Source organism: Thalassophryne amazonica, chromosome 17 (assembly GCF_902500255.1).
Source record: "Thalassophryne amazonica chromosome 17, fThaAma1.1, whole genome shotgun sequence".
NCBI classification, from domain to species: domain Eukaryota; kingdom Metazoa; phylum Chordata; class Actinopteri; order Batrachoidiformes; family Batrachoididae; genus Thalassophryne; species Thalassophryne amazonica.
This window is the reverse complement of record NC_047119.1, coordinates 11,356,900-11,369,821: the sequence shown is the minus strand read 5'-3', so window position 1 is coordinate 11,369,821 and position 12,922 is coordinate 11,356,900. Positions and strand designations below refer to the sequence as shown.

The following is a 12,922-nucleotide window of genomic DNA, read 5'->3' as shown; positions in this document are numbered from 1 at the left end:
GAGTTATGGGTTAAAAATAGCAAAAATGGTGACAAAGGTCAGTTTCAGTTTGTACGGGGTCAAAAGTTAAAATTGCTCCAATTTCAGACAAAAATTATGCAAATTATTGGATGGAATAAAGGATTAATAATTGAAATAGATTCAAATGTTTTGAATGTTTGGTCTCCAAAGTAAAGGTCAAACAAGGTCGATGTACATTTGATAGTACAACATGTGACATATGTTACCCTGTAACATAACTAAGCATGATAGATGGTGCAAACTATTCCTTTTTAGAACCCTATTAACAAACAATAATTTTGTTTGTTTTTTTTTACTGAAATTGGAGCAACTTTAATTTTTGACCCCTGTACAAACTGAAACTGACCTTTGTCACCATTTTTGCTGCTTTTACCCCATAACTCCAGAACATTCAGTCACAGATAGTCCAAAGTATGCCTTTTCAGAATTGTTATTATCAGACAAATAATGCGGTATAGTTTTTAACATGAATGGAGCATTTTTATATTTTGACCTCTGTGTAATTCTTTATTGACCCCTACCTGGCTATAACCACCACCCTGGGATGGTTATCATACATTTTTGTGTAGGTCATGGTACACTGAGGATGGATTCTAAGTGTTGTTTTGTCACCTTAAGTGGTGCCAAAAACCTGCTTGGCTCATGGACTATATACAGTGTGTCGATGGTGTGTTCGTGCATGCACATGTTGAAAAGGTGTGTGTCAACATCTTTCTTTGCCTACCTAATTTTTGCATGCACCCGCGGAGTCGCTCCTCAAGATTTGACACTCTGTTGTGGAGCTCCTCGTAGTCATAGGCCCCCATCTCCTCCTGAAGTTCGTTTAGAACTGACGTCAGATTCTGGACCTCCTCCTTAAACTGCAATACCAATTTGGCATCGGCTTTGTACTCCTCCAACACTGGTATCAACGGTCTAAGCTCCTCCATTTTCGCTTTTATGGCCTGAAAGGATTAGAATAAGCTCGGTTCAGAGTCATGCGCGACAAAATAAAAGGGACACTCGCTGTCCAGAATGGGAGAAAAGAAACAAAAACATCTATCTGAACCTGACTACTCTACACTATCCTACCTCTTCGCTCACATGAAGATCCCCTCTTTGTGTCTATGCTCTTTGCACATGGTTGCATGTATGTATGTGTGTGTCTGTGTGTGTGTGAACAGTGCAGGTGTGTGTCTGAGCAAACAAACCCAGAAAATATTGTCCACCCGCTGGACGAGCAGAGCAGGTGGCTCCGTCCCGGCAGTGACCGGCCGGTAAAAAGCAAGTCCTTGGTACACCAACAATTGGGAAAGCTCTTTATTGGTCATCATTGTTTAAAATGCAACATCGTATTAAGGGTTACATGCTTTTACATGTCACACACAACAAAGTGTATCGAATTATACGTCTATAGTTTTAAGTATAGATTTGTTGAGGAATCAAATATGCATAGACAAAAGCCAAAAGAAAATAAAAGAAAATAGACAACAAATCATAATAATAATAATAATAATAATAATAATAATAATAATTGTATTTACGTTTGAAAAAATCTTTTAGATCGAAAACCTTGACAGCAGTAACATGCAGGAAGAGATCAGTGGTGGGTTGGTTTGGGAAAAGGGTGGGATTTCTTAATCTTAACAGTGCTCAAAGTAAATAAACTGATGCCCAAATGCTCTCAGTACTGTGGCCCAGTTCAGGGGAATCTGGAATTGACCTGCCTCTTCTTCCCTGTGGCTCTCTTTACATGTCTTAAAGTTAGCCCTGCAAGCAAGAAAATGACAAACTGTTGACAGGGGCTGCAGCTTGCTAACCTAGCTAACATATATACAAACATATGAACAACATGGCATATGCACTTTAAAATAGCAAAGAAACCTGCAATCATGGGTAAATGGCGGCGATGGTGACATGGCGGTACTTAGCATGCATATATGGGTGGCATAAGTAATTACCACATTTTTGGATGTGCAGTCTACCGCTAGTGAAACCAGATATGTCTATGCTGTGTTTGTTTGTTGATAGTCCATATTAAAAAAAAAAAAAACTGTTCACTGTTGATGCTAACATTAGCATTAAAGTGGTCAGCATATACTGACACACTAACCGTGGTCGTGGTTAACATTTAGCATCAACTGTGATTAGCATGACAGCGTATGCTAATGTTTACCGCTTGATAATGTTGTCAGGCTAACTATAGCTAATGCTAACAGCAACTAAGCAACATGTAAGTGTGTTTGCTAACACTAATCACAGTCAGTTTTCTTCATATGGCCTCTCAGTAGCCAAAACAGCTAATATAAATAATGATATCTTCCATGTCCGCAAATTTGGTAATTCCAGGAAAACTTTCATCACTGTGTAAAGTGTTAATCTAAAGTTTAATTTGATGCACAGTGTTGAGGTGATCACACATATTGTGAGGGGGGTGTTGTTGTTGTTTTTGTTTTTTGTTTGTTTGTTTGTTTGTTTCCTCATTGTAAATATGAAATGGAAATGTTTGAACAAGCTTACTCATATTCCAAAATGTTAGTATTCATGATACAAACTAACCCTCTAACAGGAGATTATTATTGGAGATTATTATTATGATGATGATGATGATGATGATTATTATTATTATGTTTGATAGCATGTTTTTAAGAATAGACCCATTTTCACAAAAAAATGGTGAAAAGAATGACTTTAATCTGGAACACAAACAATTAGATTTTGCTATTAATTAAAAGCAGAGCCAATATATTTTTAAAACTTTTTGTTGCAATGCAACTTTGCACATTGGTAGGCAACTTAAAGCATTTATTTGTTGACATTTTTAGGCTGTATTCAACATGTTTATGCCCAGATTATTTTTTTATAAGTGGAAAAAGTTGCATTAGTACCTTTGAGATTTTTTATTGTGAATAGAAAATGACAGTGATACACTTCGGCAACAATTGTTGCCAGTGGGGCAAAATGGGTTAACTATGCAACCAAAAGAAATTGCTTCATTGAGGAAGAAATGCAGTTTTTTGTGATTCCAATATGTTAGGTCTTTCTTCTGACATGTTGCATGGCTTATTATTATTGTTAAGGTAGTTGGTCTACAGTAATTAAAATGAGCAGCTAGCACTAACAGTAGCAAACCTGCCAAATTCACCCACGAATATTATCAGATATCAGTAAAGGTTAGCGACTGCAAACTCCTCTCTGCTTCACCTTTAAAGCTACATTTACATATTAGCAGTACAAAACCGCCAGCAGATATTGTTGGTGTGACCACAGAGGTCACCAGTGCCCACAACGGTACTTTTCAATTCTAAGCATTTTCTTAAAATCGTTATGAGTTATAAGTATGAAGCATTTTGCTTTGGAGCATTTAATTAACAGCTTCTGAAGTTGACTTTTCATGAAAGAAAGCTCATTAAGTTGAACTTGCTAACATCATGCCGCTAGCACGCTGTTGCCAAGTGGAGGTTTTTCCATTGCCAAGAATGAAATGTCCTGTTTTCTTTTAACTGCTAGTATTTCTGTCTGTAGCTCTGTGTAGTCCTGCTATTTCCAGTGTCACGAGTCTGCAAGTCACTCGAGTCAGTGACTCAAATTGACATGCCCCAACTCAGCGCCCCCTACTGGCAGGAAGCAGCAAAAGGAAACACATTGGTGTCCATAGTTTTTGACATAGGGTGCAATAGTCCCTTCGAATTATGTTATTATGTAGATATATTAAAGTCTATAGCCGAAAAATAATCCCCAGTCATGTGACACATGATTTTTTTTTTTAATTCGTCTCACAGCACCAACCAGATTTTGTGCCGGAAGGCTGAATGATCAGGAGCAATGTGACAATTGAATAGTCTGTTTTATCAGACATGCCCACATTGTTTTTGGGAGACAGACTGGCTCAGTGGGCGTGTCTCCCAGAGCACAGACTGTCATTGGGTGTGTCTCTCAGACTGGCGCAGGGGGCGTGTCTCCCAGAGCACAGACTGTCATTGGGTGTGTCTCTCAGACTGGCGCAGGGGGCGTGTCTCAGAGCACAGACTGGCTCAGTAGGCGTGTCTCCCAGAACACAGACTCTTATTGGGCGTGTCTCTCAGAGCAGAGACTCTTATTGGGTGTGTCTCACAGACTGTCTCAGTAGGCGTGTCTCACAGAGCACAGACTGTTACTGGGTGTGTCTCACAGACTGTCTCAGTAGGCGTGTCTCCCAGAACACAGACTGTTACTGGGCGTGTCTCTCAGAGCACAGACTCTTATTGGGTATGTCTCACAGACTGTCTCAGTAGGCGTGTCTCTCAGAGCACAGACCTATTGGGTGTGTCTCACAGAGCACAGACTGTTATTGGGCATGTCTCACAGACTGGCTCAGTGGGAGTGTCTTACAGAACACAGACTGTTACTGGGCGTGTCTCTCAGAGCACAGACTCTTATTGGGTATGTCTCACAGACTGTCTCAGTAGGTGTATCTCACAGAGCACAGACTATTATTTGACATGTCTCACAAACTGTCTCAGTAGGCGTGTCTCTCAGAGCACAGGCTATTATTGGGTGTGTCTCACAGACTGTCTCAGTGGGCGTACAGACTTGCTCAGTGGGCGTATCTCAGAGCACAGACTGGCTCAGTAGGCATTTTCTCTCAGAGCACAGACTGTTATTGGGCATGTCTCACAGAGTGTCTCAGTAGGCGTGTCTCACAGAGCACAGACTGTTATTGGGCATGTCTCACAGACTGTCTGAGTAGGCGTGTCTCTCAGAGCACAGACTTATTGGGCGTGTCTCACAGAGCACAGACTGTTATTGGGCATGTCTCAGAGACTGGCTCAGTGGGAGTGTCTCACAGAGCACAGACTGTTATTGGGCATGTCTCACAGAGCACAGACTGTTATTGGGTGTGTCTCACAGACTGACTCAGGGAGCGTGTCTCCCAGAGCACAGACTATTATTGGGTGTGTCTGACAGAGCACAGACTGTTATTGGGTGTGTCTCACAGACTGACTCAGGGGGCGTGTCTCCCAAAGCACAGACTGTTATTGGGTGTGTCTGACAGACTGGCTCAGTGGGTGTGTCTCACAGAGCACAGACTGTTATTGGGTGTGTCTCACAGACTGGCTCAGTGGGAGTGTCTCACAGAGCACAGACTGTTATTGGGCATGTCTCACAGAGCACAGACTGTTATTGGGTGTGTCTGACAGACTGGCTCAGTGGGTGAGTCTCTGAACACAGACTGTTATTGGGTGTGTCTCACAGACTGGCTCAGTGGGTGTGTCTCACAGAGCACAGACTGTTATTGGGTGTGTCTGACAGACTGGCTCAGTGGGTGTGTCTCACAGAGCACAGACTGTTATTGGGTGTGTCTCACAGACTGGCTCAGTGGGTGTGTCTCACAGAGCACAGACTGTTATTTGGCGTGTCTCACAGACTGGCTCAGTGGGCGTATCTCTGAGCACAGACTGTTATTTGGCGTGTCTCACAGACTGGCTCAGTGGGTGTGTCTCTAAGCACAGACTGTTATTTGGCATGTCTCACAGACTGGCTCAGTGGGTGTGTCTCTGAGCACAGACTGTTATTTGGCGTGTCTCACAGACTGGCTCAGTGGGCGTGTCTCACACAACAAACATGGGTTTCTTCATGGATCTCTGTGCTATTAAACATTTACAGACATACATACTTACATAATTATATATTTTCCTTATCGGACTAAGTTTCTGCTTGCATAGATGTAGCGCTGTGAAACATTGAACATGTTTAATATAAACTAACAATATGGAACTGCAAAACGTGAGATTAAAGGCTGACTTTTTACAATATGACACTTTTCACCCATGCAATTTTTCATTTGAAGCTATTTGAAGACACTTGATGTGCCTAAACATAACAGAGGGTCAGCTGTCCTTTAACTGTTTTTTTTGTTTTTTTATTTCTAATAAAAGATTGTCTAAATAGTATGACTATAAAACTTCTACCATAATAACTGAAAGGAATTTATTACATTATATATTATTTTAGCGTGTCTAATTTGTACACCTGTAATTATGTAACAACCTTATTAAGTAATTGTCTTGACATTGTCAACAGTTTTCATGGTGTGACCACACAGACACAAACGGCTAAGTATGCATCCAGACTCAAAAGCGTCTGAGATCAAATGATGGTGATGGCGGTGATGGTGATATTGTCTCAGAGATCCAGTTCTGTACCTTGTACTGCTTGGCAATGTTCTGCTTGTGGTTCTCCTCCACCTGCTTGAACTTAGTCTCCAGACCCCGGAGCTGAACCTCCATCTTCTCCACGTACTGCAGGTCCCTCTGGGTCCGCTGGTCCAGCACCTGGATTGACTGGGTCATGTTCTGGACCTAAAGTCCCACATAGGCACATGAGTGTAAAATGACAGTAGAGTGCTGACAAAATAATGTAACAGACGTTCAATGTGTCACGTTGGCTCATGTATCTTCTTGTGGTCATTCATAAAATCAGACATGAGGCCAAACCCTCAGGGGCCTCTGACACATGGCACAAGTGAAGAATGCACACTGTTCGGACGTGGCTTGTACACTGAAAAAACAGCCTACTTAAAAAAGCGTTACAATTGGTAAAACCTGAATGAATTAAGTTGTTTGAACTTAAGTTTGTAAGTTAGATCAACTCTAGAGCAACTCTAACTTACAAACTTAAGTACAAACAACTTAAAAGCACTACAATTAGTAAAACCTGAATGAATTAAGTTGTTTGAACTTACGTTTGTAAGCTAGAGCAACTCTAACTTACAAATTTAAGCTCAAGCAATGTAAAAAAGCATTACAATTGGCAAAACCTGAATGAAGTTGTTTGAACTTACGTTTGTAAGTTAGATCAACTCTAGAGCACCTAACTTACAAACTTAAGTTCAGACAACTATAAAAAGCATTACAATTGGTAAAACCTGAATGAATTAAGTTGGTTCAACTATTCTCTTTTTTTCAGTGTACAAGTGGGCCACAGACTCTGCATGGCAATTAAGTCAGAGACATCTGTTAAAGTTTATGTTTTGTCAGTGTGTGCCAGTTTTGGGAGGAACTGGAGAGCAACACCGTAACAAATAAAGAGCCTTTTCTCAAAAATACGATGCTCTGTTTTCTTCCATTCTGGGAATGTTGCATCATTTGAAGCATACAGTTGGATAAGAAACTCAGAGTTGCCTCCCGTGATTCTTGTTAGATTTCTAGGGATCTCATTAGAGCACGATTCCTATTCTTGTCCAGCGGCCGTGGGGTTTTTTTGAGTGAAGGACCATAAACCTGCGGGAAGCCCGAATGTTTGTGCATCTGAGGAGTCGACCCCAAGATTATAAGTGGATACTTGTGGAAGTTTGAGACTTTGATGAGTGCGGAGTTGTGCATCGCTGAGGAGTGATGTGCTGCCTACCTTCTCTAGAAGCTGCCTCAGTTGTTTGGTACGGGCGTCCCGCGAACACATGGACTGCTGGGGCGCCACCACGGTGCAGACGCACCTCCCTTCGCTATCCTGGGCTGAACTGTACACCTGCCATGATTCCTCTGGATTAGCTGGCAACACCTATGGAGAAAGATGAGGATGGACAGAGAGGAAAAAGGAGGTGAAAAGGGGTGAGGGATGATTGGGGGTGCAAGGGAACAAAAACAGCCCAAATGCCACCTCAAATGCTGCAACGCTCAGGCCAACACCAGGAGAAGTTTTTGCATTTGCTGAAGATATGTTGCACTTATCACTACTTGGGTTCCATAAAACTGCACGCTCCGCCCACTTTGCACCATTATGCAGAACATTTACATACAACACAAAGGAAAGAAGGTGCAGAGGAATTATGAAGTTTCTCCAGCTAATTACACAGGACCAGAGGCAAAATACTCGGCACGTGCGGGTCTGATCTGCAAGCACCAAAGTGCAGGTCAGCGAGAAGACAATTACAGATCCATCGACTGATTCAATTAGTGTAAAGCAGCAGCTCTACAAAATCCCCACAAAAAGTGCAGTCGCAGTGAATGTCAGTCAGAATGCGCTGACAATTGAGCACGTCTCTCATTTCACCGCTGTCAGTTCAACTGAGCAGTTCTGTGCACCGCCGCGTTGTGCACATTGTCAAAAAGAAATAATCGGATTACCCTTTGCATTACTGGATCCAGAAAAAAATCCATATCCTGATGGGTTTAAAATAGATTTTTGCCAATATATCACAGTGAATTTAATTAATTAATTGATTTCTTAGAAATGTGTGATCTGTGTCATTCTGCATCTGCTTATAAGATGAGTTTTCACATTTTTGGAAGCACCATGTAGGACTAGGACTCCTAGGAGCAACAGGGAACACATCCGCTAACTGCTTAAACACATTTTGTGCTCACAAATTTCTTCTCCTTTCACATTTTTTTTCAAGTCAAGTCTGGGAGCATGCACTGGTGCCGCTCTTCGATGCATCCATGGCACCACCAAACCGCCTCATGTCCTGGATAAGAATCACCAAGGCAGACAACCAGTCCATACCCAAATCTCTAAAATAACCATCTGCCAAAACCAGGTGGAAATGTGGACATCCTCTTGGCCTTCTCCAGCCACTGGAGTTCTCAACACTCAGGCACTTATGTCTTGGATCATGCGTACAGAAATAGGCAGCATGGCCAAAAATGTCAAAACCCCCCCAAAGTCCTATTCATGATTTAAACCCAGTCAACTCACTATTTCATTTGAAACATCTGCGTCCCTCACTAATCAGGACTTTCCAAGATGCAAACATCACAAAGCAAAGCGCCCGTGCTTTTATTTTGAAATGCACCTCAAACTTCAGTTTGATGTTTGCCAAATTAGCACAGGTAATTACATCCAAATTTATTTGAGACTTTTTTTAAGTGTGAGGCTAGTTTTAACCTTCTTTTTTTTCAAATTTGTTACATTTGAAAAATAAATAAAATTGTATTTTATTTTTATTACTATTATTATGTCCACGTAATATGCATTATGCATGCATTCTTCAACAATGTTTCATCTTAATAAAACAGTAGGAGTTAAAAATAGTCTTCAGTCTTGCAGATCTGCACTCTCCCAGTGCCTTCGTGTTTATTAATTCATTTATTCCTCCGCCTTTAGAGCTCACTGTTCTAAAATTCGGTGTGATCCAGCAGTAGAGAAGGCGGTGACGTTATTCTGGCACACATGATTTTAGCAAACAAAGAAACGCTTCATGCACACTCACCAACAGGAGCGCATCACAAGAAGGGGGTGGGGGGGAGGTCTGCTTTGAGCAGATTATTTTTCACTATGAATGGGTTATTTCTATCATGCGATCCGTGCAGGTTAACTTTTGATCAGGGCAACGGTGATGGATGTGGAGCAGCCACAAGCGCGCGCATGGAGCAGGTGCGTCTCCACTCTGACCGTCAACATTCATTGAGAAATATAAGAGGATATTTGCATGCGAAAGTCGCGCACTTACTCCCGTGCTCCTGTCTGGATAGCCTCCGTGCGCCGCCGTGAGCTTGGTCGTGTTGAGCCCCACTAGAGAGGGGAGGGTCTGCGACATCCAGTTGGTAATCATCGCCATGGTGCTGAGCACGACTCCGATCTTCAGCAAAGGTACTGACATCTTTGCGCGCTGCTTTCGCTCGATTTAATCCGACTTCATTCTACAGATTCCGGGGAAAAACAAGGCAGGCGAGTCATGGTGCCCAGAACAGCTTGTGGTTTCACCCGGGAGTCCGGCTGGGCAGCTCTTTTCTTGGACATCTCCAACCAAGGACGCGCGGCGCGGAGTCGAGCTGATCAAACAAAGCGTGGAGGTCTTGGAGGAGACGAAGCGCAACACTTGATCCGGTGGAAAGGAGAGCGCGGAAAAGTGCGAGCAGCTCCTCTTTCTGTTGGATCAGTTCTGCGTTACTATTTGGATCACGCCCGTCGCTCCGCGTCCTGCCTCGGTGCGCTCTGTGATTAAGTGCCACACTGAGTGCGCGCAGGCTGCTCCACTGGATGAGAGGAGGAGAAAGGAGGAGGTACTACGGATCTATCTATATCACCAGACGCAGTGATGTCAGCCAGATTGGGGTCCGTGCACTGTAATACGTGGGAATGCGCCTGAATCGTGCACATCTGTCCGCAACGGGAGCGCAAATCAAATCGGATTATTTACACACTGTGGCATTTGTATTTCCACTGCCCCAAAGGGAGAAAAGGATCTCAGTTTTAGAAAAGAAACTCCTCTGATTCATACAAATCAGATTTAAAATGAGAGAATCAAGCGAAAAATATTTAATTTTAAAATGTCGCATTTACTTACTGTAGGATTTTAGACACTATAATTATATTCTGAGATTAAATCTTGTGAATTTTGAGCTTCAACTGCAGATACGTTTAATGCGCGTGACTCTACCGCCATCGTGTAGCAGATTTTGGCAATTGCAATTAAAAGCAAAATGCAAGTAAAAAAAAAATAGCAGCAAATATTCCAAAGCATAGTTTTGAAACAAATATGAGGAAAATACTTCCCATTTTAGTGAATTAACTCAATATTTCTGCAACTAATTGTGCTGCAATTAAACCCAAATTTCATGTTTTAAAAAAAGCAGCAAAAATATCACAAAGTACATTTTTTAAGTGTCAGAAAAATCCAATAAATTTTCAGTGAATTCTCATTAATCCTGCTGCTAATTTTTTAGAAAAAAGAGGCTGCACCTTTTTTATTTTTTTGCACGTGAGCAAAATCCATCCGTTTTGAGTTACTTAACTCTAATTTTGCTGCAATTAAAAGCAAAGTACATGCTACAAGATGCACTATAGAAAATTCCAAAGCACACCCTTTAAGCAAATGTCAAGAAAATCCATCCTCTTTTCAGTAAATTAACTGTATATTGCTTAATATTTCTGCAATTAAAACCAAAATGCATTTAAAAAAAGTCAGCAAATCATATTCCAAATCACCCTTTTCAATAAATGTGAGGAACATTCATCCAATTTTCTGTCAATTATCTTAATATTCCTGCATCCAATTTTTTGCTGCAATTAAAAGCAAATCACATGTTAAAACAAGAGGCACTAATATTCCAAAGCACATATTTTAAGCAAATGTCAGGAAAATTCATTCAGTTTTCAGTGAGCTAACACAATGCTCCTCAATATTCCTGGCCCTAATTGTGCTGAAATTAAAAGAAAAGTGTGTATTTTTTTTAAGAGGAATTTGTCAGCAAAAGGGAGGAAAATCCAACAGGTTTTAGTGAATTATCTCGAATTTTTCTGCAAGTAAAAGTAAATTGCATCTTATAAGAGCCAGGACATAATATTCCAAACCACACTTTGTCTGCAGATGTGAAGAAAATCCATTAAAGTTTCACTAAATTAACATCATATTTATTCATCCATCTCCATATTCAATATTCTTCAGTATTCCTGCCCTTAAATCAAATTGCATGTTCCAACAAGAGGAAGGATATAATATTCTAAAGGATATATTTAGAGAAAATCTGAAAATGCATGCAGTTTTTAGTGATTTAACTCAATATTCCTGCAATATCATTAGGTCTTACTTGAAGTTTATATAACTGCAGTTGCTTTAAAGCACACAATCACAGATCACTTAAAAAAAAGTTCATTCTTGGCTCGATATCAACAGGCCATTGCAGGTTCCTCCTGCATGAAAACATGAAGCCTCCAAAGTGCAGAGAGTGGTACTCCCCTTGTGCAGTTATTCCTGTCGGTTCCATAATGCATTTTTCTGGTAAACTGCAAAAAGAAAGGAAAGTTTGCCCTCCCATGTCTATCTGAACTCTCTTATCGCCAGGGTTTCTGCGTGACCTTTGAGGTGAGAGCTGCAAATTACTGTGGAGTGTCAGCAGGGGTCAGCTCACCCCTGTGTACATGACCCAGCCCGGTTTGAAATGGTGCTGCTAAGCACAGCACCAAGCTTAAACAGAGATCTTTATATGAAGCTTTTTAAACCTGAGCGGAGATGATGTTCAGAAAGCAAACATGAAGACGGAAACCAAAAAGGGTGGAGGTGGTTGGTAATCAATGGTAATAAGGCTGTGAGTTAGCTGATAACAGAAATAAGGCTTTTTGAATCTTTGACTCAAAATCACAAACGGCATCAGAAAGTGATTTTCTGTTTCAAAATGCTCAAAACACTAAATTATACCCTTGCTTTAAATTATCCCATTTCACACTATTATATAATAACCATCTGCCTCCAATTCATTCAGCACTGGAAAGAAAAACGCTCTAAACTAGAGGTGGGCAATACCAGGAATTTTAGTATTGATCCGATACCAAGTAAATACAGGCCCAGTATTGCAGATACCGATACAGATACTGATACCGAACTTTTTCATATTTAAGCTTCATAGATCCAAAGGATCCAAAAGACCTTAGATAGAATTTCGCCAAACATTGTACATGACAACAAAATACTTTATTATCACAATCAACATTTTTGTTTTAAAAAATATCACTCAGCACAACTTAAAACAAAATCTCCAGAGGGAGAGGGCTGACAAACCACAATACAAGGGTGTGCTGCTCCGTGTTGTGTGATACAGTGCAGCGCTGCTCTTACAGAGAGTAGACTTTGATGAATTTGTGTGCGCAGCAGTCAGTGCGTGCTGGACAGAAAAAAAGCTTGAGTATCGATCTTTTTACACAAGGATTGTTCAATATCAATACCAGCGTTGATATCGATATTATCGATATTACGATCGATCCGCCCACCTCTACTCTAAACACCAAATCAAACAGAAATTGTAAGACCTGACTCTAAAAATGATCTACATTTTTGAAATGCTCAAAGTGGAAAATTAACCAGCTACTTTTAAAACTGAATCTGGTTCAAAATGGCTGAAACTCTAAATAACACTAAATGTTTCAAAATACTGAAAATCACCCAACTGCTTCAGATAACAATTAACTGTTTCAAAGTGCTGTAAACACCAAATCAAAATAAGTG

The 12,922-nt window shown here is 40.9% G+C and overlaps 1 protein-coding gene and 1 long non-coding RNA gene across 2 annotated transcripts in view; one reads left to right on the top strand and one right to left on the bottom strand.

The window, feature by feature from the left end:
* Positions 1–10,451, bottom strand: part of LOC117529262 (noelin-like) — a 32,613-nt gene extending 22,162 nt beyond the window's left edge. The window contains 4 exon segments of the mRNA XM_034191994.1: positions 746–965; positions 6,186–6,341; positions 7,390–7,539; positions 9,431–10,451. Of these exon segments, the coding sequence (XP_034047885.1) occupies positions 746–965; positions 6,186–6,341; positions 7,390–7,539; positions 9,431–9,580 (676 nt within the window). The 5' untranslated portion in view covers positions 9,581–10,451.
* On the top strand, positions 981–12,600 carry LOC117529263. The gene is made up of 3 exons (XR_004565965.1): positions 981–1,544; positions 7,580–7,589; positions 12,590–12,600. It is a non-coding gene; the product is annotated as an uncharacterized LOC117529263 (long non-coding RNA).
* Positions 12,601–12,922: the final 322 nt, after the last annotated feature.